The sequence below is a fragment of the Alnus glutinosa genome, chromosome 2, assembly GCF_958979055.1.
Source record: "Alnus glutinosa chromosome 2, dhAlnGlut1.1, whole genome shotgun sequence".
In the NCBI taxonomy this organism is placed as follows: domain Eukaryota; kingdom Viridiplantae; phylum Streptophyta; class Magnoliopsida; order Fagales; family Betulaceae; genus Alnus; species Alnus glutinosa.
The window spans coordinates 22,800,521-22,826,564 of record NC_084887.1 but is presented as its reverse complement, the minus strand read 5'-3'; the positions used below and the strand labels follow the sequence as shown (position 1 = coordinate 22,826,564).

The window sequence follows — 26,044 nt, the reverse complement described above, 5'->3', positions numbered from 1 at the left end:
ATTTATTCAAATCTAACTCTAAAAACACTACTTTTATTGGTTTAATTAATCACTTTTTAAAATCTTTAAAAAAATAAAAATAAACTCTCTAAAATTTTCTCTATTTTAAATAAATACTATTTTTGAATCACAAAAATAACTCCTATGAGTTGGGCGTTTCACTGCAACTCTACGTTTATTCATTTTTAAATAACTGCTCATATTGTTAGAAAAATTACAACATTATAACATCTTTTTACGCGGTCACAAAGCCTACAAGTTTACAACCAAATCAACAAACTCAAAAACAAAACCATAAGTAACACCAGCCCCAACAGCAATACCAACAACATTTGTGGCACTAAGAGGAAAAATATTGATACGGTTTGTAAAAAAGTTATTAAAAAAATTATAATATTAATTTTTTAACTCTTTAAATATAAAAAGAGAATGTTAAATTTAAAATTTACTATATAATCATTTTTATAATTTTTATTAGAAGTATATATAAAAAAATAAAATAAACATAAAAATATACGGACCACGAAGGCAAGCGTGTTGGCTTTTAACTAGATTGACACGAAAAGAAAAAAGAGAGAATGTGGCAGAATGTGGCGGAATCCGCCCTCGTAGAATCTTGCTTTCTTTAATATGATAAGATTCTTGTTTTCCAATATTAAATTGTTAGAAAAAAACATACAAAACGCTAGAATTTGTAGACTCTACTCAGCCATGCATCTAGAGCCATGCAAAGTGCAAAAACCCACCAAAGACAAAGCATTCATGAAAGCACGAACAAATATAAATAAATTAAAAATAATAATAATAATAATAATAAAAAAAGAACAAAAACAAAATGCCCAACCAAAAAGCCGGGTTTTCTGAGAGAAGTTTGGTCTCAAAGGATAAATAACAAAAGGAAATATCAAGGTCTATGGGGGTTTCTTTGCAAACAAAAACAGCGTTGCCGTTACAAGGGCTAAAAGTCATGTGACCTGCGTGCCCTTCTCTGACACATATAACCTATTTTGGCTTTTGGCGCAGGACACCTCTCTCTCTCTGTCCATCTCTCTCAGCGTATTACTCTATCACCATTCACCTATGGCTTTCAAACTTCCCAAGAATCCCAACCTCAATTCCTCTCGATTTATGATGGACCTTTTCATATAACCTTCGCCATCTTTTTCTCTCTTCAGAGTTCAGACACCGATTTTCGCTCTAGAAACCTCTAGTTTATTACTTATCGGCTAGCGGCTATGGCGGTGAAGCTTCAAGTTTTCAGTCTTTTTGTGCTTCAACTATTCCTCATGGCCATTTCAGACCAAAATGAGCAAAACCCAGAAAGAAAAGCTCTCCTTTCCTTCCAAAGCTCACTTGAAAACCCACATGTTCTTTCTTCCGAGTGGAACCCATCAACCTCCCATTGCCACTGGGTCGGTGTCTCGTGCCAACTCGGCCGAGTCATCCAGCTCGCCCTACCTACACGGTCCCTCAAAGGCCCACTGTCTCCCTCACTGTTCTCTCTCACCGGCCTCATTTCCCTCGACCTCTCTTCCAACTTCCTCTACGGCCAAATCCCACCTCAAATATCCAACCTTCAAAGCCTGAAAGAGCTTTCTCTAGGCGACAACCAGTTGTCTGGGGAGATCCCGGTCCAACTCTTTGAGCTAACTCAGTTGCACACCCTCAAACTCGGCCCGAACTCTCTCACCGGTAAAATCCCAGAACAGCTCGGAGAACTGAACAAGCTCCAAACCCTGGACCTCTCTGGCAACGCTCTCACCGGAAATGTCCCGACCCCGATCGGGAACTTGACCCGGCTGCAGTTCTTGGACATTGGAAGCAACCTCCTCTCAGGTTCTCTCCCACTTACACTTTTCACAAAGCTTCAGTCTTTAACCTCCATGGACATATCAAACAATTCCTTTTCTGGTCCAATCCCACCCGAAATTGGTTACTTAAAGAACCTCACTGGCCTTTACATTGGCATTAACGAGTTTTCTGGTCAGTTTCCAAAAGAAATTGGTAAGCTTAGAAAGCTTGAAAACTTGTTTTCGCCGTCTTGTTTAATAACGGGTCCGTTGCCTGAGGAATTGTCTGAGTTAGAATCACTGACCAAACTCGACCTTTCATACAATCCGTTAAGGTGTTCAATCCCAAAGTCCATTGGGAAGTTGCAGAATTTGACTATATTGAATCTTGTCTACGCTGAGCTCAATGGGTCGGTCCCAGCCGAGCTTGGAAACTGTAGGAACTTAAAAACTTTGATGCTTTCCTTTAATTCTTTATCTGGCTCGTTGCCTGAGGAGCTTTCTGAGCTCCCTACGTTGACATTTTCTGCTGAAAAGAATGAGCTATCGGGGCCATTGCCTTCCTGGCTTGGAAAGTGGGGAATGATGGACTCGCTTTTGCTTTCGAGCAATCGGTTCTCGGGGAAAATCCCGCCCGAGATTGGGAATTGCTCTATGCTCCAGCACCTTAGTTTGAGCAATAATTTGTTGACGGGTTCGATACCGGAGGAGTTGTGTAATGCGGTGTCGCTTATAGAGATTGATCTGGATAGTAATTTCCTGTCGGGGACGATTGAGAAGACGTTTGTGAAGTGTAGGAATCTTTCCCAGTTGGTTTTGGTGAATAATCAGATCATTGGTTCGATACCAGGGTACCTTTCTGAGCTTCCACTGATGGTGGTCGACCTTGACTCGAATAACTTTACGGGTATAATACCTACGAGTCTATGGACTTCGACAAATTTGATGGAATTTTCTGCTGGCAATAATCTGTTGGAGGGCACTCTCCCTGTGGAGATTGGCAACGCTGTTGCTTTGGAAAGGCTTGTTCTCAATAACAATCAGTTGAAAGGCACTATTCCGAAGGAGATTGGGAATCTCACAGCTCTCTCTTTTCTTAATTTGAATTCGAACCTGCTGGAAGGGAACATTCCAACCGAGCTTGGAGACTGCACTGCTCTCACCACTTTGGACCTTGGAAACAACTTTCTGCTTGGCTCTATTCCGGAGAAACTTGCAGACCTGGCTCAGTTGCAATGCCTGGTCCTTTCTCACAATAATCTATCTGGGTCCATTCCTTCAAAGCCATCTTTGTACTTTCGTCAGGCCACTATGCCTGATTTGAGCTTTATTCAACACCATGGTGTGTTTGATCTGTCTTTCAATAGATTGTCTGGCCCAATACCTGAAGAATTGGGGAACTGTGTGGTGGTGGTGGACCTTTTGATCAGTAACAATATGCTCTCTGGCGGAATTCCGAGATCCCTCTCTCGCATGACAAATCTTACAACCTTGGATTTGTCAGGGAATTTGCTAACTGGTTCCATTCCGCCGGAAGTCAGTGAGTCCCTCAAGCTTCAAGGATTGTATCTTGGAAATAACCAGCTCACAGGCACAATTCCTGGAAGCTTAGGGCGATTGAGGAGCTTGGTGAAACTTAATTTGACCGGTAATAGGTTATCCGGTTTGATTCCAGTAAGTTTGGGGAAGTTGGAAGCGCTGACCCACTTAGATTTGAGCTCTAACGAGCTCAACAGTGAGCTTCCTGCATCTTTATCGAGCATGATGAACCTTGTGGGGCTTTATGTTCAGCAGAACAGATTTTCTGGTCGGGTTGATGAGCTGTTTTCCAATTCCATGTCTTGGAAGATTGAAACCATGAATTTGAGTAGTAATTTCTTTTACGGGAAGTTGCCACCATCTTTGGGCAATTTTTCGTACTTGACACATTTGGATCTTCATGGCAATTTTTTTGCAGGAGATATTCCACCGGACCTTGGGAATCTGATGCAACTTGAGTATTTTGATCTTTCTTGGAATAGGCTTTCTGGACATGTACCTGAGAAAATATGCAGCCTGACCAACCTGGTTTTCCTAAATCTGGCAGAAAATAGATTGGAAGGGCCTATACCGAGAAGTGGTATTTGTCTGAACCTATCAAGAATTTCACTTGCTGGGAACAAAAATCTGTGTGGGAGAATTTTGGGTTTAGACTGCCAGATTAGAAGCTTGGAGAAATCAGCACTGTTAAATGCTTGGGGACTTGCTGGGATTGTGGTAGGAGTTGTACTCATTGCTCTTACTGTAGCTTTTGCTCTACGAAGATGGATTACTGGAAGCTGCAGGCAGAATGATCCTGAGGATCTCGAGGAAAGCAAACTAAAAAGTTTTATAGATCAGAATCTCTATTTCTTAAGCAGCAGCAGATCGAAGGAACCTTTGAGCATCAATGTAGCCATGTTTCAGCAGCCTCTTCTGAAATTAACCTTGGTTGATATTCTTCAAGCCACCAACAATTTCTGCAAGACAAACATAATTGGAGATGGAGGTTTTGGAACTGTATACAAGGCAATCTTGCCTAATGGAAAAACAGTTGCAGTGAAGAAGCTAAGCGAAGCTAAAACACAGGGTCACCGAGAATTTATGGCCGAAATGGAAACTTTGGGAAAGGTAAAGCACCAAAACCTAGTCCCGTTGCTTGGATACTGCTCTATAGGCGAGCAGAAGCTCCTTGTGTATGAATATATGGTCAATGGGAGCTTAGATCTTTGGCTGAGAAATCGGACAGGTGCCCTTGAAGTCCTTGACTGGGACAGACGGCTCAAGATTGCAACTGGTGCTGCACGTGGGCTTGCTTTTCTTCACCATGGATTCGTCCCCCACATAATCCACAGAGACATTAAAGCCAGCAACATCTTACTCAACGAAGACTTCGAACCAAAGGTTGCGGATTTCGGTCTGGCAAGATTGATAAGTGCTTGTGAGACTCATGTCACCACTGATATTGCAGGAACATTTGGCTATATTCCTCCCGAGTATGGGCAGAGTGGGAGATCTACCTCAAGGGGAGATGTTTACAGTTTTGGCGTGATTTTGCTTGAATTGGTGACTGGGAAGGAGCCGACTGGGCCAGATTTTAAGGAGATTGAAGGTGGGAATCTGGTTGGCTGGGTGTTTCAAAAGATCAACAAAGGGCAGTCTGCTGATGTTCTTGATCCAGCAGTTCTCAATGCTGATTCAAAGCAGATGATGCTTCAAATGCTGCAGATTTCTTGTGTATGCCTCTCTGATGTTCCTGCTAACAGGCCTACCATGCTTCAAGTATTGAAGTTGCTGAAAGCGATCAGGGATGAGTAATTGCAGAGTTTCTTTGCCTTTGCCTTTGCCTTAGCCTTGGTAGGGGTAACAGGTTTGTTGTCAAAATAGTAGAGTCAACTAATTATGGAGAACTGGGGATGCTAAGTTGTTTACAGTTTCCTTTTACTAATCTAATCGCAATTTAGAGCTTCAAGCATGATTGTGAGGTATTTATTAAATAATTAGATTAAACGTACCCTTCTCCTATACTCGATCTTTACACCTAATCCATAATTAGCTAATTCATTTCTATATTTCCAATATGGGACTTAATTGTTTTTCAAACACTTGTTAAAGGAAGCAAGTTTCAAGATATTTGGTTGAAGGTTGATTCTCTATTTCCATGGAAAGTCTTCTAGGATTCATGTTAAGAATGGTGAAAACTGATTGTTTCAAGTGTTTAGTTCCAAAGTCTTACCAAGAAGTAGAATCTTTGGGGTAGCTCATTTGAAAGCTGAACATAGCTTTTGGACTTCGATCAAAAAACGTCCTCTATGGTTCCTGAAGCCATGGACAAAGAAACTTGTATAACTTAGATTGTTTGTTTGTTTCTCCAAAGTAAAGGGAAAACTGTGTTTATTAGATTGAGCTATTAACCACTATTTTCTTCCTAAACCGTGCATTCAATTTATGTTTTTATTGATAGATTAGAGCATTCACAGTAGCTTCCCTATAAGGGTTTTGTTCTTTAAATTTTAGGAAAAAATTAAAAAAAGTCACAAAAAAACCATTCACAGCAACTTCCCTAAAATTTTCTGTTTCCTGTGAATACTACAGTACTTCTCAATGCGAAATGCTATAGTGTTTCCCAAGCATTTGTTTATTCATAAAAAGGGTATTGTTCCTTAAATTTTAGGGAAAATTTTAAAAAAGTCACAAAAAACCATCCACAGCAGCTTCCTTAAAATTTTCTGTTCCCTGGGAATACTACAGTGCTTCCCAATGCGAAATGCTACAGTGCTTCCAAAGCATTTGTTTATTCACTGCTCCTCTCTCCGATCACCATCTTTGCTCCTCTTTTCCTTGTGCCTCTCTCCATTCCAACAGCTTGGGCACCACCACGAGCTTCACCTCCTTGCCACCACTCCGATCCCTTGATCTCCTCCACACCAATACGAACAACAACCCAATCACCACAGCCAACGACGTCGTTGCGATCACCACCGCCGAGTCCGACACCGACCCGCCAAGCGATATCCCCAGCGTCCATACCAATTCCGAATCCCCCATCGTATCCAATCCGATCTGAAATTTAACCTCCAACCAAAAAACATAAAGCTTTTTGTACCAATTCCGAATCCCTCATCTTATCTAGTCTGAATCCCTCATCGTATCTAGTCCGAATCCCTCATCGTATTCGGGAAGTGGGTTCGCAAAGGAACAAGCTTGTGTAGCCCTCCGAGCGCTGACCTTTTCAAAGGAGAAGACGAGAGAGAGAAAGAGAGAGAGAAGAAAAGAAATGAATAAAAAAACAAAAGGAAAAAGTAAAAATTAATATTTTAATGATATAAGAAAAAATGAAGGAAAGTTGCGGCAGAATATTTTTTTTTAGTGAAACAAAATGTGGTTTTATTTCATATATTTAAAAAAAAAAATGGTTAAAAAACTGCTGAAAATGCTCTTACTACCCTATCCTATGTAGTCACTAATGATGTTATTCCTATCCTTTGAAACCAAATGCAAAGAACGTTTTGGATTGTCAAATGTTTGTTGATATATAGAGCTATATTAAGACCACCCTCCCTGATGGTAAACACTGACATCATCTTTCAAATGTTGGCAGGACGTGATTTATGAAATGTATCCTCTAAATGTTGTTGTTCAATTTTTGACTTTGGCATGTGATGTATCTTTCTTATTCTTATTGTGGATCCGGATCCCAAGCAATTTGATGCTCGAATTGCTGCGAAAGAGTCTCAACGGGGCCTACTTGTCCAAGCAAGTGAGCGGGTAGCCCAAAATTTGCTTGGGCAGTTAGACCTCATGTTAACTCTCACTTATATTTGCTGCTCATATCACTAACGATTCGAACAGCAAAATTGTTAGGATCTTTATTTTCTTACTTTTCCTTTTACCTCTTTAACACATGCAATTCATTTAATTACATACCGTAAGTTCTCACCTTTTCTGTTTACTGATGTTGCTTCCTCCACCTAAGAGTTGGACTTGTAGCCTATTTAGAATTGTATTGAAAAATAGAGTTTTTGTCTATAGAAAAAGCTTGAAAGAGCTTTTAAAAAAAAACACACACACACACACACAATTTTGAGCTTTTTAGAGCAAAAAAGTGTTTTTAAAGTTTTTTTTTTTGCTAAACAAATTCATTTTTACTTTGCACATCTTTCTATGTACTAAAAACACTTTTTAAGTTTGTTAACACAAATTTCAAACACGCTCTTAGCTATCTCCATTGCATGCACATCGGGATTCTCTCAAGTTGAAAATTAACTGGAGAAGAGCCGGTTTTTTATACACAAGAATATTTTTGTAATTTTACACCTCTTCAATTTCTCTCGACCGAAAAAAAATCTTAGTTGAACCCATGTGGCCCAACATGAGATTTGGCCTAAACACCATGCTCAAAGACCAACAACTAGCCTAAAATCCAAAAAGAAATGAAAGATACACCGAATTCTGCGTTCTAATTTCTGACCACTCAGCCAAAAAAAAAAAAGAAGTTTCCTTGGTGAGGGAGTCAATAAAGGCAGCTCATTTTCTTTCCTCTTTCTAATTCCGCTACAGAATACAGAATTACAGATGACAAAGTTGGACCTTCTTTTCCTTGTAAAAAGACGTCCATACACGCCAAGGCAACACAATTAAATCTCAAAAAATATCTTTTTTTAAAAGAATATATATATATATATATATATATATATATATATATATATATATATTAGAAATTAGGCCGGAAGATCCTGCATGTCAGCCATCAAAGCCTCCTCTACTCTACATATTCTAAGGCGGAAAGTTCCACGCTCTCACTTTTTTTTTTTTTTTTTTAAAAAAAAAAGTCATTTTTAGACGGTAATTTATGTCCGTTTCTTTATGTCACGTCAGCTTCACCTTCAAGTCCCTAATCAACATATTCCATTAATTAATTTTAAGCCAAAAGCTCTTTTCATATTGGATAAATAATCAACGGTAACAAATTCAGTCTTTGCCACTTGCCACCGTCCACGAAAAAAAGTTGAAGGAAATGCGTTGCTGTACATGAGGCTAACTGGGCATTGTCAATAAGCTCTTAAGAGCCGTAGGAACCAAAGATACTGAGAATATGATGGGATCGATCTTACTTTCCATCAAACAAATGCACAATTAATGCTATTAATCCTTCAAATCTAATACGTTTCCCAACAAAATACACAAAATCATCCGTCCGGATATGAATAATTTTTAGATTTTATTCTCTTTTCTCTTCACATATTTTTGACGAGAGAAAAATATGCGAAGCGATAGTTTTTTATATGATTTATGAATTAGACACAAACTCGGTAAGAAATTAAATAGCTAGGGTTGAAAAGTCTAACACGTTTGATTAAATAAATTGGATTATGATTAACCTATATAGTCTTATATTTATGTTTCGACACGACACGAACCCGATACACGACATAATGGCAAGAAATTTTTGATATGACCTGTGAACCTGACATGAACCTAATATAAAATTAAAAAGTTAGAGTCGAAGGGTTTAAGCCGTTTAATTAAATGTTCGAGTTAAAATTGACCTATATATAGCCTTATACCTATGTCTCAACACGATTCGAACTCGACATGCAAACACGAATTACCATCCCTATATATCACTTATCAAATAAAAAAGGGCACAAATAATAACATAAACTCTTTTTGCAAATCAAATGTGTCGTCTCTAAAAGAGAAATGCAATTTCTCCAACTTCAATAATCTTTTTGTAAAAATTAATTATTAGATATTTACGACTCACATGTAGTAAAACATATTCAATAATTTTATTTTTTAAAATTACAGCAACAAAACATGTAACTTATTTTATTCAATATCGCTACGGGGTAAGTATATAGCAGGAAAAAAAAAAACTAATTAAAAAAAAAATCTGTTTATTATATTTATTGATAACGAAAAGATTTATTTATTTATTTTAAAAAAAAGACACACCCCCATTTCATATTAAATATTAATGTAAGAAAAATGATGCGGCCTATTATTTATTCGTATTACGCTTTTTGAACTTTTTGACACTACGAACACTTTTTTCTTTTGTATTCCCAATCCCTGTCCGGTGAGCTCACCCTCTGGCTTCTTCCAAACAATTTGTTTTTTTTTTTTTTTTTTAATATTTATTTCCCAACAACTTCGCCCACCATCCAACATCACATCATATTAATTAACAAATAAATAAAAAAAACTAATAAAAACGACAGCCGCCTGAAATTAAATTAACGTCCTCTACGACGACCAGTTTCTATCTTTCCTTCATTGTTGTTGTTCTACGACCAGTCTACAGAGTCACGATGGATTCCACGTTTAAGGCATAGCAAAAAGGAACGACACAAAATAAATAGAAAGAGAGAGAGAAAGAAAAAAGTTCCAAGAAACTTCTTGAGATGGGTCCCATTTAGGTTGATCACGCACGTGACACAGTTTAGTCACGTGCCTGTTCCACAGGGACTCGGATCCAGTGCTTCACTCCTAAAATCCAGTCTACCGAATACTAATCAATTACACACCCTATGATTATTAGGATCATCCCAGTGGCACTGCTTAAGCCACGGCGCTTTTAGATCATCAACGTTACTCTGACACTCCAACGGCTCTGATTTCGCCATCCCCGCCCCAGGCAGGTGCAGCCGCAACTCCGTCTCATCCTCCGCAGCCTCACCCTCGCTTTCCCTCGCCCTCTTCCCACCGATCGCCACGCCGAACAGCCTCGCGCTTGTTTCCGTCTCCTCGCGGGCGAGCCGCTTTGACGGTAAGAAATCGAGCGGTTTTCCGGGAATCTCCGATTGGTTACTATTCGCGAAATTTGACATCAAAGTGAAGATGTTGTTGCAGAGCGATTTCATTTCCGATAACTCTTTGCTCAGCTGCACGTTCTCTTTCCTTAGCCTCTCGTTCTCGTCGGCTAGATCCGCAGGTGCTGTTGTCGGCGATGAGTTCGTTGAAATCACTTGCTCTTCTCCGGAATTCGACGGCGATATCATCGGCTTCGCGGTCGAAATCACCGCCAAAGACACCGTCACCGGCGCCGGACCTGTGGCCATCGGAGATGTGATCTTTCGGCGCTGAATTTCGCGCAGAAGCTGCTTCTCCCCTCGACGAAAGTACTCGTTCGAGAACTCCCATCGATCAGGTACTACTTTTCTAAATCCCTACGAAACCAAAATGAAAAAGAAAAGAAAAATTCAAAACCTGAAACTACAAAGCTTTATAATTAATATTAATAGAGAGAGAGAGAGAGAGAGAGAGAGAGAGAGAGAGAGAGAGAGAGAGAAATTACATAGGTGTTGAGTTGGCGGACGAAGCTAGAGAAATTGTTATGCTTGAAATATTTGGGGAGCAAATCTTTAGCGAAAACGGTGGGGTTCCAGACGATGAAAGTGGATCCGTCGTCGTTCCATGAGATTACGTCGTCTATGGTCTGATCGTCGACCAGCTGATGCGTTTTTGTCAAAAACGGCGTCGGTATAGATCTCTGGGACTCGCCGCTGGTTGACTCACCTTTTTGCTCCACCGGCGGAGCCATAACAAAGACCCAAACGAACCAAACTAATAACACAAAAGAGAAATTTTTGATGGGAAATTGAGAGTTTTGTGGTCGGAGAGAGAGAGCTGTTTGGTAGTTCTAGAAGCTTCCTGCGGGAATTTAATGGATGGGTTTCAAAGAAAACGAGAGAGAGAGAGAGAGAGAGAGACAGAAAAGAGATGAAAGAACGAGAAGCTACTACGCTACCATCTTATCTCGGGAAACTTCCGTGTGAGATCCTTCTGTGCGCGTGTGCGACCGTGGCAGTGCCCTGTCTGTCCGATTTCCTATTCGATAGCTGTTGTGGTAAAAATCAGTTACGTACGCAATAGGAATTACTCTCATTCATGAATCATTTGTGAGAGAAATTGAGAAAAAACGGAAAATATGTTTTTTTATTTGTTTGGGCTTTAGGAAGCCCACCGTTTTTTATTTTCTTTTTTCTTTTTTTCTTTTTTAAACTACCTCCGTTTAGTCCGTATATTTTATTTTTTATTTTTTATTATTAAAGTCCGTATATTTTATTTGTTGGGGGGTCTAGACTCTAAAATCTAAGCAAGTAACCAACATATGGTGGCTTGGTTTTGTCATTTGTGATAGAAGGGAAGCACTAACTTCTCATTTAGTTTTTAAAGTATTTATATTTTTAAGAATTTGATGTGTCAAAATTTGGATTCTCAAAAATATAATTTTTTTTTTTTTTCGTTTAGAAATGATTAATAATCTAATAAGATTCTTAGAAATATGAAATTTTTATTTTTGGTTTACTCTTAGGTTATCATTTAAGAATAATTTATTCTTTCCAAAATTTCCTTATGTTTCTTTCTTAAAAAGTGTACAAGGTTGTTTGTTACAAAATTATTAATTTTTTTAAAAGAAAAAAGTGACAGGCGTCATTTTTCTTTTATTTTCCAATCTATAAAAACTGTTTATAATATTTAATTTTTATATTCTATCTATAACCAAATAAAACATATTTATTTCTATTATTTTTGTGGAATAAAATAGTTTATTACTTTAGTATACAAATTTTGCAAATGGTCACAATCAAACCCAATAATAATATTAAAAAAATAACCATAACAAATTTTGTAAGCCAAGGGAATGTAGATTTTCACTTCTCTAAAAAAGGAGTTCACATTTTTAGCAAAAAGAGTTGGAAAGGAATCTGCGTTTTATTAAAATTACCTTGTTTAATCAAACAAGGTAATATATTAAGATTTTTAAGAATCCTAAAAATATTACTCCAACCGAACTGCACATAAGTATAATAATATAGAGTAATGATTCAATACCACATAAAGATACAACTTTTTATCACCTTATTTATGTGGCAATGTGGTCATTCACTTTAATGGGAAATAATTTTTCTGCATCACATTAACCTATAACTCTACACCAAGACGCATAAGGTGTGAGACCCATACATGTGAGTCTCATATATATGGGTTTCACACCCAATGTGTTTTGGTGTAAAGTTGATATAGGGTAATGTGATATAGAAAAAACACATCCCTTACTCAATAATATATGGAGGATGGAGGTCGGTCATTTCAACATTTCAACATGCAGCAAATAATTAATTACAATATACAATTATGTTTTCTTCACCAAATCATGAAGTGATCCGTAGATTAACAAATTAAAATTGGTTTGCGGTAAGGCTGCTTTCATTATTAAATTTCTTTTCGGAACCGAAGAAGTAAAGGCATTTTTATATGGGATATGATATTTTGTCATCTCAAAACATAATTTTTTACCACCTTACCATGTAGGTAAAGATGGTCAAGATTTGTATTTTTGGGTAGCAGTGTATCATATATTTTTTTATATATATTTCTTTGAGATATAATACATTGTCACCCTAAGATACAACTTTTGATTATCTTTGTCCGTGCGATGTGTTATTTCTATATCACATTACGCTACATCAACTCTACACCAAGATACATTGGGTGTGGGACCCACATGCATGGGTCTCACACCTTATGTGTCTTGGTGTAGAGTTGATGTATGATAATATGATGTAGAAAAATCATTTCTCGGGGACCACATTGTCACATGGGCAATATGGTCAAGAGTTGTGTCTTGGAGTGGTAAAAGATAATATTTCTATTTCTTTCTCGAAACAGTTTGTTCTTTTCGGGGTTTTTTTTTTTTTTTTGTTTTTTTTTGGAAAAGTATTTTTTAAAAAAGTGTGCTAAAAATGCCACTTTTATCAAAACAGTACTAATGTGATCTATCAAACTACCAAAATATGCCAAAAATTCACTTTTGTCGAAATATTCCTACAATATCCTTATTATCTTAAAAACTAAAATAAAAAATGGATTAAAATACTTTCTTTTTTAAAAAAAAAAAAAAAAAAACTATTAATATAAAACTAAAAACATTAAAGAAATTAAAAACTGAAAAAATTAAAAAAAAAAAAATATTTAAAAAGAAAAAAGAAAGAATAATTATTTTTTAGTAAGATTGACACATGTCATTATTTTATTGGTATTAACGTTAACAATAACATAATCCGTTAAGTGTTCTGACGGAATTTAACTACAATGACTAAATTATTATTATTTTGCTTATGATGAAGATTTTTGAATTATTTTTTATTCCGTAGTGAGCGATATGTAATTTATGCCAATCACATGAATTGATTTTGTATTTATCATTTTTTTTCTTTTTTCTTTTTTTATAAAAAAAATAGTTTAGTTTAGGCTTTTTTTTTTTTTTTTTTTTTAAAAAAAAAAAGAGAGAATATGGGTATTAATAGGAATATTTTTGACAAAAGTGTCATTTTTAGCACACTTTGGCAATTTGATGGGTCACATTAGTACACTTATAAATTCAAGGGGCTATTCTAAAATCAGCTATTAGTTCAAGAGATTTATATATAGGGAAATGTTTTTTCTACGTCACATTACCCTACATCAATCATACACCAAAACACATAGGGTGTGAGTCTCATATACATGAGTCTCACACCCAATGTGTCTTGGTGGAGGATTGATGTAGGATAATGTGATATAGGAATAAGACATCCCTTATATATATATAAGTTGAGTAATGATTCACCACCACAAAAAAATACAGCTTTTCACCACATTGTCTATGTGGCAAGGTGACCCCAAAAAAAAAAAAATCAAGGTGAGGGACTACCTTACCAATATGGTAAGGTGATAAAAAATTGTATCTTTGAATGGTGGTGAATCATTACTCATTTAAGTTGTAGTTAACCTAATCTTCTGCATACACACGAAGCACCCATCGGCCGTCATTTTTTTTTATTGCTATTACTTATTATTGTTATTATTCCTTTAACAAATAATATAATTTTTAGGGTAGGTTTTCCTTTAAATCGAGTTGGATTCTTTTAACTTAGTCTCTAAAAATTATGTCAACTGTAACTGCATTTCACATTCTATTAAAAAAATAGACACATGTCATTTTTATAAATTAAGTTAAAGAAAGTTCTTCCAATCCTAGATAAATATTTCTCCTAATTTTAATCGGTGATGTCTTTTATTTTATTTTATTTTTGCGTGTTTCTATTCTATGCGGGGAAAGGGTAAGGGAGATTGGACCAAAAGACTTATTTGAAGTACTTCCCCCCTCCCCAAAAGGAGAAGAAAACAAAATAAGTTCTTGAAAATTAATCTTTTTTAAAAAAAAAAAAAAAATCCCTTCCAATATATTAAACAAGACCAACAGGTCAAATGTGCAAGATTACAATGAATCCCTAATACACCAAGTCAGAGGCACATCAGTGAGAGTTTTCTCCATTCCGGCAAAATAGACTAAGACCATTACATAATACAACTGCTCAAAAAACCACAACAGAAATAAGTCTCTACATTAACATAAAACTCTACTTGATCTAGGAGAGGGCTTTTGCAGACTAGGTTTTGATCTTAAAAACAACATAGCAGCTGCATTAAACAACAACCCGACACAAACAAAGAAAAAGAAAACAACTACAAAAGCACTGGCCGAACCATTTCCCCACTTCCCCTTTTGCTCAACGGTTTGCCGACTCCAGAGGATTCCGGAAACCATTTCTGGAAGATCGCCCCTAAATGCCGCATCCGCATCCAAAAAAAGCGCCATGATTACCCCTAACGCCACACCCAAAAATAGCGCTCAAATCACCAATACAGCTCCCGAAAAAACCATGCACCGCCCCTATTGCGAGAAAACCGGAGAAACAAAAACGTTAAAACCACCAATCCCCTTTCGCCCTAAACCGTCGTTTTAGGGGAAATCCCTAGACTGTCATTGCTGCAAACAACCACAAAAAGCATATAAGGGAGCAATTTCGTCTCTAGCGTGGCCATCCAAACCAGTAGGGGTGGATCAAAGCCTCATATTTGAAATCAACACCATTAGGCCAGAATATCCATGGAAGAAACCCAAATCTTGGACCAGTGAGATTTCCTCATCGGTGTGGCCATCCAAACCAGCAACGACTTATCACGAACTCCTATTAGAAACCAGACACCGCGCGCCATGAATGAGGAGAAAAACGTCCGCCGTTACACCCCACCAAGCGAAAGAAAACCACGTCTCCATCTCGGAACAGGACGAGATAAAACATACTCCCTTCACCTCTTTAGGTGCCGACGACACCCAAAGAGAGAAGGAAACTTATTTATAAATAAAACCTACCACAACCTACTGGGGATGAGGGAAGCGGAAGTTATCACGCTCAAAAGAGGTCTTTGCTCGCAGAGGAAAAAATTGCCAGTTTGCGAGAAGAGCTGTATATTCTGAAATTGGGGATCCTTGAAAATTAATCTTGACTGTCTTGGGTGTTAATTATCAATTTGGTTTCTTCAACTTATTTTCTTTCTATATGAGCCAAGAATGTTGTGATTTATTTATTTATTTTATTTTTTATTTTTTTTGTAAGGATTATGATTTTTTTTTTATTTTTTACTTATTTCGTCTGGTTGAATGAATATCTTCATTCTCCACCCTCTTGACTTGCTACCTATTTAGTCAACAGTTTTTACCAAATTACATCTACACGCACATTAATTAAAGAGGATAAATCTTTGAATATTCATAGGGTGAAATATACATACATCTCATGTCCTTTAATATAAGAGAAATGCTAATTTTTTCTTTTCTTGTTCAACTCCCGTCTAACTTTATTTATATATTTTTTGTTTTCAAATTTACTATTAAATATGTATAATCTACACGTAGATCCTACATATTCGATAATAAATTTAAAAAATGAGTTGGACAAAAGATGAATAAAAGTTTAAAAAAATAGCAAGTCTCTGGATATAATGCTTGATTATATATATATATATATCCTTCAGGTCTTAGTTCTTTTAATCACATCGTCTCTGGATATAATGCTGTTAATATATATCCTCCATGTTTTGGTTCTTTTAATCAAATCTCTCATAAAATCCAATTGTTTTTAATTAGTCAATTATTTATATTGATTTTTCGATTGAATTATTAACGAAAATCAGTATCATGAGAAAATGTAGATGCCATAGCCATTGGGCCGCAAGCCCCTGCTTTGTTACAAGATGGCTACAAGCCATTCCTCTTTTAGGGTCGTCATAATTGGATTAGAATCTTCAATAATTATTTGTTTGAATTTAAGAGAATTCAAACAAATAATTATGAAAGACCACTTATAAAATCTACCTGACCAAATAAAACTTGAGCTACCCAACCACCTATTCGGTCTGGTGAATTCCATAAGTGGTTTCTCACAATCACCTACCCAAATTCAAGCAAATAATTGTAGAGAATTTCGATCTGTCAAAACCCACCCATGATTTTCTTTTTCTTTTTCTTTTTGGTTTTAGTTCTTTCATTTTTCATTCGAAAAATTATGTAATCATAACTTTATGCGGACTGTGTTAAAAAAAAAAAAAAACTGATGGAATTTATATGGAAAAATCGATTGGATACCTGAGAGAAACTTGGGGAGTTAAAAGATAAAAATAAAAAACTTTGGAGTGATACAGTAACTTTCCCAATGTATAATAGAATCACATAATCATGATCAAGTTAAATTAAATTTCAAACAATTTTCATTTTGTTCCTTCCCCAATTATGTCACAATATTGATGTATAAATATTGATGTATTAGTCTCAACCAGCTCTTAAATATTTTTTTCTTTCTTTAACAAAAATCGAATTAGAACTATGGCATCATCATTGTAAGATGTTTGTGGCATAAAAAGTTTCTCTCTCAAACTGGATAATCATATGCTGGTTGAAATATCGCCTAATTGGTTTTAAATTTGAGAAATGTTTTATACCGCATTTTTATCTCACAACTATTCTACAATGCTGACATGTCAATCTCAATCAACCCTTAGATTTTATTTTATTTTATTTTATTTAACAAAGACCAATCAAAAGAATTTGTTGGGGCTATCATATCAGCATTACAAGATAAAAATATAATTTCTAGTATTACTCTTTAAAATATCATGATTTTTGAACCATGGTGCTCACGGGATGCAATCCTAGAGAATGGAGGTATTATATACATTCTATGCAAAATAGGCCCGATCTTACAAGTATGGTAATAGACAACAACACTATATTCATATTCACACACATCTCCTTAATTTCATAAGCTTATTCGGTCAAGCTTGACCTGACCAACCTAAATCAAACCAGAAAAAAGGTAGGTTGGGTTTCAGGTTGAACATAAAGTGAGGCTCATAACCTGGAAAATGACTAAAAACAGGACATTGGCGCACGGAGGCAGTAACAACTCATTCATTCAAATCTAAAGTTCCTATCACAAAGTATTAGCCCTTTCAGATAATTCCACTTCTGTAAATTGTTGCCTTTAACTTAACACTAAATAAAAACACCCATAATACCACTTCCATTAGAGAAGGTGCAACATTTCCATAAGAAAAATGCTACTTAATAGACTGCTATACGATTGTCATACAACTGAAATGATATGACCGTAAAAATCAGCAATTGATTTTTCTTTTTTACAAGTCCTTGTTGATTTAAACGTTAATTTTCACTGTCACGTCATCTCAATTGTATGACAATCGTATGACAATCTACTAAATAGCATTACTCTTTCAACAATAAAGTCAATTTGATGGAGATTATCTCTATAAATAGCTTCAAACAACAAAATCTTCAAATACATATCAGCTTTATCTTTTCTGATTATTATTATTATTATTTAAAGCATCCATTACAATATACAAGAAGTTCTTTCTAGTGTTTTAAACCCTAAGAACGCTCATATTAAAACTTGAATGCATTAGTATCAAGTTGACATGTGATGTGAACATGAATGCAAATTCATGCAGAAAATTTTAAAAGGTGCCATTCAAAACAGGGAGAGCATTAACAGTGATATGGTCCAAAAGAGCAGTAACAATGATATGGTCCTTAGCTTTAATGGGTCATAAAGTGTTAAATGGTGGGAAAAACATGGACAGGTTTCCTATGCATAATATATTCCATACCTATAAAACAGAAAGGCTGACTGTGGGGAGGGGGAAGATTAAAGAGAAACAAAAAATAAGAATAAGTTGGTGTGTAGCCCAACTTGTATTAACACATGTAGAAATGCTAATAGCTGCAAAATGGTGACATTATGATCATTACAATGATGAATTCTGCACGAGTATGTCGGGATATGGGGGAGGACCAAAATTTCTCCAAAATGTGGATTAATGTATTACTAAGAGTAGTAGTCATATTTTAAACTCTGCATAGTGGCAAGTATCCTATCGAGGATGATGGTATCAGATTTTTATTAAACATGCAGAAAAGATACATAAGAGCATCTCCACTAGGTTTTAGCTAAAAAAATTTACTTTTGTTATTCTATGTAGCTACTTTTCACAAGCACTAAACATCAAGCTCTTCAAATATTTCTCTACTTTCACTGAATATTATTTTTTTATTAGTTTTAGATGGTTGAAACCAACTGCCATGAAGAGTGATATTTTGCAAAACATTTTAGAACAGAAACACCAACGGCCAGCAGACCAGGACATAAATCAACAACAAGTGCAATAAATCAGCACCACAAGAAACCAACAAAACAATCCAGCTACAAGAAAGCCCAATAGCAAAACAAACCCTCCTCCAATTAATAGAAACAAACTATTAAAGTTTCAGAAATTCGGTTGGATGTGGCATCAACTAAAGCAGTAGTAATTGCAGAAAAACTCTTCTAAACCAGAACTAAACCATCAGACTAATACTCACATTATTTTTCTTCAAGCAACTTCAACCAAACATTAAGAATTTCAATTTCAAACAAATTGGGTACTCAACATGCTTCAAGAATTTCAACATCTCCTCCAATGAGCTTCGGTTACCCCCAAACAATATAGGTGTTTCAAGCAAAATTCTACCATAATCCACTACACACACGGATGAACTCCAAAAATATAAACAAAACATTCAAATATGCAGAGAATGGGTTTTTGGGTTCTACTTCAGCAGCTTCACTGGGAATGAAGGGATTTGTGGTGGTATCTTGGTGAAGTAGAGAGCGCGTGAAGAGAGAGAATGAGAGCAAAAGATCTGGAATTAAAAATGCCAAGAAATGAAGTAGCGAAAAAATTTCGTGCGGCAGATTTGGAGAGATTTCTGACAGAAGCTATAACATGGAGAAAGAAATGCCGAGCTTGCTAGAGGGCCGTTTTTGTGAAATATCTCCAAATTTTGGAGAAAAGAGAGAAATGGAGAGCTCGTTGAGGATGCTCTAATATGATATCAATACGAGTAACATACCAGATACGACCAGCATCCTATCGGGAAATAGATTATCTGCTTGGTTAATGAGACGATGACTAGAAGGTGTTGTTTACAAGAAATATTGCAAATCATCTCCCCTATTAGATGCCTTTTTTTCTTTTTCCTGTTAATGATCATAAAATGAAAACAAAACGTCCCAGTTACATGCTTGAATATGTCTCTAGCCAGTCACAACTAGATATTTGATATGCAAGACAGTAAGGTAAAGATGACATTTAGGATGGAAAATTAACTGCATAAAAATTTAAACTCTCATTCTAGTCACTATAAATGTGAAATGCATAACCAACTGTACAGATGAGTTGACAAACAAAAGCACCAAATAAAGTATTTGTAGTGCAGCGGATTGTGCATATCAGCATTTAGAAGAATCCCGTTACAACACTCATCACTCAGGAAAAAAAATCCAAAAGTCACAGAAATTGTAAGGCCAAAACCAAAAATCAGTCATCAAGACACATACAAAATGCCACGACGATACAATACAAGGCTTCCTGAAGTGAAAACAGCCCAAACAAAGACAACCCACCAAGCCAAAAACAAAGCCACTTCCTCCACAAAAGCAGAGCAAGGCAGTAGACCACACACAGATTGGTAATTTACAAAGGAGTTACCATCAATCTGAGATAAGCCAACAAAGAGAAGTACCAGGATTGGCGGCACAACAAACTGCAAAACTATAAGACATAAGTAGTGGTTGTGCAGAAAAACCTTCGCCCTACTAAAATCCAAATCTGGAACCTTGCTAGCATGCAACCGTTGGTACCAAGATAACAATGCCTCATTCAAATACATCTGCACGTTTGGTCTTAAAGCCACAAGTTGCAATAAACCCGAAAGCAACAAGCACCAAACCCTTACCTTATTAAAATCTGAACGAGACATACCAACACTGCCAGTCAGCCTCTCAGCATTCCCAATTTCACTACCCGCACGCCCTCCTTTACGATCATCAATGTTCTTGTTAATAAGAATTTCAGAAAATGGATTAATCCAAAGCAATGCAGTGAACATAATCAACATATTATTCGCATAAAGAATCATTCTAGCAAACCATCCACAATAAATCATGGATAAATTGCTTCGAAGCTGATCCGTTCCAAGCCAAAACGCCCTTGCATTTTTCAATGCCGGCATAAGCAGAAACCCCGCGAGGCAGCCCATTAAAACAGCAACAAGAACCCTCCCAAACCCACTAATTAACCCAAAATTGAAATCCAAAACCCTAGGAACAATCTCAGAGCAAATCATCAGCCCTAGCATAAACCCCAAAACCCCAACCAGCATACTCAGTTGCTTCTCCGACCACCTCGACGCGGATTTCTCGAACGAAACCTTCGCAAGTAATACAAACAACTTACAAACATTCACAAATCCTAACAGAACGGGAACAAAAATTCCATTAACCCAAAACCCAGAGCTCGCTGAAGCACCCAAGTAAAATTGAAGCAATAAACAAGAAAGGCACACAAATGAGAGAGTAAAAACAGTGCGATACTCATCGAAATAGAGGCGGGACTGAATATGATTGTCGTCGAGCTTGATCCTGAAGATCTGGGCATTGTTCTCATCGAACTCGAACTTGTTCTTGGATTTGTTCCTCTTCCTGGGCTCAGCGCCGGCTTTGGAAGATAAGTTTTGGTAGCCGTCGAGAGTGGGGCTTGTGTTGGAGCTCTGGGGTCGTCTAATGGCGGCTCGGAGACCGTCTTGGTTGAGGTTTTCGGGTTGGATGTAGCTGTGGAGGCCATGGAGGGAGAGGGATGGGATTTTGAAGAATGAGAGGAGGAAAGTGAGGGAGACAGTGAGTGATGTGTGGAGTATTAGGTTCTTGTATGTTACGAGGAACTGGAGCATTGTTTTAAGGTTTCGGTTCAGAGGGAACAATGGGATTACTTGAGAGTTGAGAGTGGAGATCTCAAAAAGGGTTTGAACTGCAACTTTGCGTTTGACAGTTGGTCGAGGAGGATCGATCCTTTTCATGTTTGGTGGTTTTGGTAGTCAAGAAAATTTTTATTATTATTATTTCCACGTATTTTTACAATTGGTCAGTATGATAGATAAGAAGTCATGAGCTTAGTCTATCACTTTTATTATTCCCACTCATCCATTACTTTTATTTGATCTTTAAAAAGAATATTTAAAAAATCAAAATATCTTCTGATTTGAGTAAGAGACGTGTTATACATCATTTTTGGGTCTTTCTCTCGTTCGCTCAATTTTCAAAATCATTATTGGATTTGTGCGGTGCATGTAAGTTAAACCCATGAGCCCAAAAATCCAATTATGATTTTAAAAAATGTGATGAAGTAAGGATCGGGGGAAAAAAAAAAAATGAATCATAGCAATTACCTGTCTATTCATATTATCTCTTATTTGATATGGAGTAGATAGTGAGGTTTCTTCCTCTTTTACTCTACTAAAAGATAGTTTATCTTTTCCAATATTAAATTCACAAGTAATTCTAGACGTCATATCTATGTTCATCTTGTATCCCTCTAATAATGACATAGTTTTTAAAATCACTATTTGATAAAAATTCAATAATAATCAATCATAAGTCCAATAATAATTTTAAAAGCTATAGATTATTAGAGGGATACAAAAAAAACATAGATATAACGTTTAAAATAATTCTAAACTCACTTGTTCTCTATGTTCCAAATTCTTCAGAATCTAATACTTCTTCTATTTTTTGTTTTCGTGAAAAAGTTTTTTTGCTTTCACTTTCACTTTCCCTCACCACGTTTGTTGTGCGTGAGGAATCTTGAAAATTAATTATCATTATAATTGTCAGAAACAAAACAAAGTTGTTTCTAAAAAAAACATAAACCTAGAAGAAATTAAAGATAAAGGGCGGAAATAATAAAATGGAGACAAGAGATTTTATGTGGTTTGGTCTATAACCTACGTCAACATGGTAAAGTCCAAAGTGTAATGTCCCACATACCTGGGAATGGGGATGTGCTTATACGTATAAAATCAACATTCTTGACACAACATGTTTTAAAGCCGTGATGGTCATGAACCTATCAGAACTACGCAATTAAGCGTACTTCTGCAATAGTAGTACCAGGATGGGTGATCTCTTGGGAAGTTTGATTTGGGAAACCAAAAGCGGACAATATTGTGTCGTTGGGGGTGGATTGTTACAAATGGTATCAAAGTCATTGCTCAGCCTGAGATGGGGAGAGCGTGCACAAGCCCATGAGGGTCGCCAGTGGGCACTCGCTGGGACCCCAAGAATAGGATGATCCCATGAGGGTTGCCAGTGAGGATGCTGAGTCCCAAGAAAAGGTGATTGTAACGTTCCACATTGCCTGGATATGGGAATGGGTATGCGCTTAAATGTATATTTGCATCATTCTTGACCCAAGCACGTTTAAAAGCCATGATGGCCATGAACTTATCAGAACTCCGCAGTTAAGCATGTTTCTGTGAGAGTAATACTAGGATGGGTGACTTCTTGGAAAGTCTGATTCAGGAGAGCCAAAAGCGGACAATATTGTGTCCTTGGGGTAGGTCGTTACAAATGAGAAGAGATGAGTAGCTCACATAGAATGATTGGTTTATAGAAATACTCGTGGGTGCTAAGTCTTACATTGTCTAGTTATTAGGTGAAACTAGGCTTCATAAGGTCTTTTAGAAAAGTTTCAAATTGAGTAGTCTTTTTCAAGTGATAGCAAAGATATGGCTAGCGTTCTTTTCTGTGTCGTTACAAATGGTATCAGACCCACCTAGTAATGCCAGACCATGTGGTACTGGAGCGCTGCATGACGTGGCTTTGATGAGGACGTTGGGAGTTTCAGAGGGGGAGTTTGTAACACCCTGGTCCAATATTGGAAAGATGAGTAGCCCATATAGAGTTGGTGGTTTATAAAGATGATCATGAGTGCTAAGTTCCACATTGACTAGTTATTATATGAAACTGGGCTTTATAAAAAAAAATTAGGGTTAAATATTCCTCTAGTCCCTGAGTTTTGGAAACTTTATTTTTTAGTTCCTGAGTTTCAATTTGCATCACAGATGATACATAAGTTTTGTAAAATGATCAAATTAGTACCTTGGTTAACTTCTCCGTCCAAAAACTAACGGCCCGCCACGTCACTGACACTTACTGACACTTAGCACCGCTATAAAGTCGACACCTGTCCAGTTAGACACATCAGCATCCACTTAAATTTCAAATTACCCAAACACCTCCACATCACACACCCACGTCATTTGTTTTTTTTTTTTTTTTTTTTTTTGGGGGGGGGGGGGGGGGAATGTTTTGCAATTTAAGAAACTTAAAACTGAAACTCAAATATTTCAAACAAAAAATTGAAATCGTCTCATCGTTCATCTGAAAAAGAAATCAAAAACGAATTAACTTGTAAATTGAAAACCCTAATCCCTAAACTCCCTCTCAACCAACACCCTCTAGATTTCTCTCCCGTCGACTCCACAGAACCGGCCGACACCCACCCGGACTCTCGCTCAATTTCTCTCCCGTCGACTCCACAGAAACGGCCGACTCCCTCCCGAACTCTCTCCCGTCGACTCCACAGAACCGGCCGGCTGGTGCTCCGTAACTGGCGGTCTTCTTGCCAATTTCACACCTAACCTCGGCCGAACGTAGAAGAAATGGGATTTCGCTCATCAAATCGGCACATTCCAAGGTATTTTGCCCATTTTTGTTTTTTTGGAGGACTTGTTAGAAGTTTGTTTTGTGCTGTATATATGGGTTGTATATTGTGATTGTTGGTTAAATCTTTGTTTTGGTTTTTGGAACAAATGCTTGTTGGTTGTTGGACAAAGTGATGAGGTTATAAAAACCGAAACTTTCGGTTGTTATGGGTGAAAGAAAGTGATGCCTTCTTGTCGCACATGAGATTCCAAAGGGAAGGAAGTTTCCCGTGGTGTAGAGAAGGTCGGTTCTTAGGCTCAAATTTGCTTTAAAATTTTGTAATTTTGTAATTTTTTTCTTAATTTTTTTTGGTTATTTTTTTTTTTTAAAATGCTTCATTTGAAGATTTAGACAATTTTTTGTTTGTTATGTGTTTGGTGTTGTTCATTCCTTAAAGTCATCATCCAGATTGTCCTCGATGGGCCGTGTTGATATATCCTATTTCTGTTTCTACGATTTACCCGCACCATTGAAGACCTCGTAGACTACGAAAAACCCTGAAAGAAGATTTTGGGGTTGCGGCACTTACAACTCAAGAGTAAGCATTTTGTTATAATTATAGATAGTTTGAGTGAGTTTTTGCTAATTGAATGCTATACTTCAACATACAGAGAAAAGCTGCATGCAACTTTTTCAAATGGCTAGACAAGCCAAGTTGTGCAAGGGGTGTAGAGGTATTAAATGAAATTACCAAGAAACCTAACGAAGTGGAGGATGCAAATGGTACTTTGGTAGCAAGGATTAAAGATTTTGAGAATGAAAATGTCAGTTGCATGGAAAGAGTTAGGCAACCACTGAAGGAGGGTGATAGACAAATGGAAATCATCAGGTGTCTAGAGAAGGAAAATGACAACTATAGGGCAAGAGAGAAATTTTTTATGTATGCTTTGTTCTTGTCATGGTTTACCATTCTGTTGATTGCTTGTGTTGCACTTATAAAATGAAATGAAGTTTGAGATATGAATTGTAGATTATGTAGTTTGGATATGTATTTTGTATATGTATGAGAAGTATGTAAGTTTTATGGATAGGCTGCTGGTTTGAATGGATTCCCGTGTATCACATTTGATACCTAACTGTTGTCAAATTATCACAAAAGGAACTTAGGGTTTTGAAACGTATCACAAATGGTACATCAATATGTTTCGTGCTCCATTATTTCCTAAATTCACAAATTTGTCAACAAATGCACGAATAAATGCAACAATTTTGTCAACAAATGTACATTCGTGCTCAAATTTTGAACGCTTCATACATGTCCCAATTTATTCCATTGTTTTTTAAACAGTATCACAGATGGAACCTCATGTTTGTATTTATATCATATGGGGTACCTAAGTTTTACATATGTATCACATATAGTACCTTATAGGGTACCTTAATATATTTTTAATATGTTATGTCAAACAATATCCTTTCTTCAACAATTTTGTTAACAAATGTACATTCGTGCTCAAATTTTGGATACTTCATACATGTCCAAATTTATTCCATTGTTTTTTAAATAGTATCACAGATGGAACCTCATGTTTGTATTTATATCATATAGGGTACATAAGTTTTACATATGTATCACATATAGTACCTTATAGTGTACCTTAATATGTTTTTAATATGTTATGTCAAATAATATCTTTTCTTCAACAATTTTGTCAACATTGGTGTCTTTATCTTCTAATTTTTGGTTACCCAATTTCGTTCCATTAATTTCTATATGGTATCACAGATGGTACCTCAGTTTTG

The 26,044-nt window shown here is 36.6% G+C and overlaps 3 protein-coding genes across 3 annotated transcripts; 1 reads left to right on the top strand and 2 right to left on the bottom strand.

The window, feature by feature from the left end:
- The first annotated feature begins 1,051 nt into the window (after nt 1–1,051).
- On the top strand, nt 1,052–5,280 carry LOC133860143 (leucine-rich repeat receptor protein kinase EMS1). Its single transcript, XM_062295813.1, has one exon. It carries the CDS (start codon nt 1,236–1,238, stop codon nt 5,124–5,126), a length of 3,891 nt encoding a protein of 1,296 aa, XP_062151797.1. The 5' UTR covers nt 1,052–1,235; the 3' UTR covers nt 5,127–5,280.
- Nucleotides 5,281–9,648: 4,368 nt separating this feature from the next.
- Nucleotides 9,649–11,036, bottom strand: LOC133861770 (heat stress transcription factor B-2a-like). The gene is made up of 2 exons (XM_062297573.1): nt 10,609–11,036; nt 9,649–10,480 (listed from the first exon to the last, which is right to left on the bottom strand). The coding sequence occupies exons 1-2, from the start codon at nt 10,852–10,854 to the stop codon at nt 9,827–9,829; spliced, it is 900 nt and encodes a 299-aa protein (XP_062153557.1). The 5' UTR covers nt 10,855–11,036; the 3' UTR covers nt 9,649–9,826.
- Nucleotides 11,037–19,937: 8,901 nt separating this feature from the next.
- Nucleotides 19,938–21,621, bottom strand: LOC133859330 (uncharacterized). Its single transcript, XM_062294705.1, has one exon. The coding sequence runs from the start codon at nt 21,613–21,615 to the stop codon at nt 20,086–20,088; it is 1,530 nt and encodes a 509-aa protein (XP_062150689.1). The 5' UTR covers nt 21,616–21,621; the 3' UTR covers nt 19,938–20,085.
- Nucleotides 21,622–26,044: the final 4,423 nt, after the last annotated feature.

Coding starts and splice junctions, on each gene's coding strand:
- LOC133860143 (XM_062295813.1), top strand. CDS start 1,236: ATGGCGGTGAAGCTTCAAGTTTTCAGTCTTTTTGTGCTTCAACTATTC.
- LOC133861770 (XM_062297573.1), bottom strand. CDS start 10,854: ATGGCTCCGCCGGTGGAGCAAAAAGGTGAGTCAACCAGCGGCGAGTCC. Junction 10,481..10,608: donor TCCGCCAACTCAACACCTAT/GTAATTTCTCTC, acceptor TTGGTTTCGTAG/GGATTTAGAAAAGTAGTACC.
- LOC133859330 (XM_062294705.1), bottom strand. CDS start 21,615: ATGAAAAGGATCGATCCTCCTCGACCAACTGTCAAACGCAAAGTTGCA.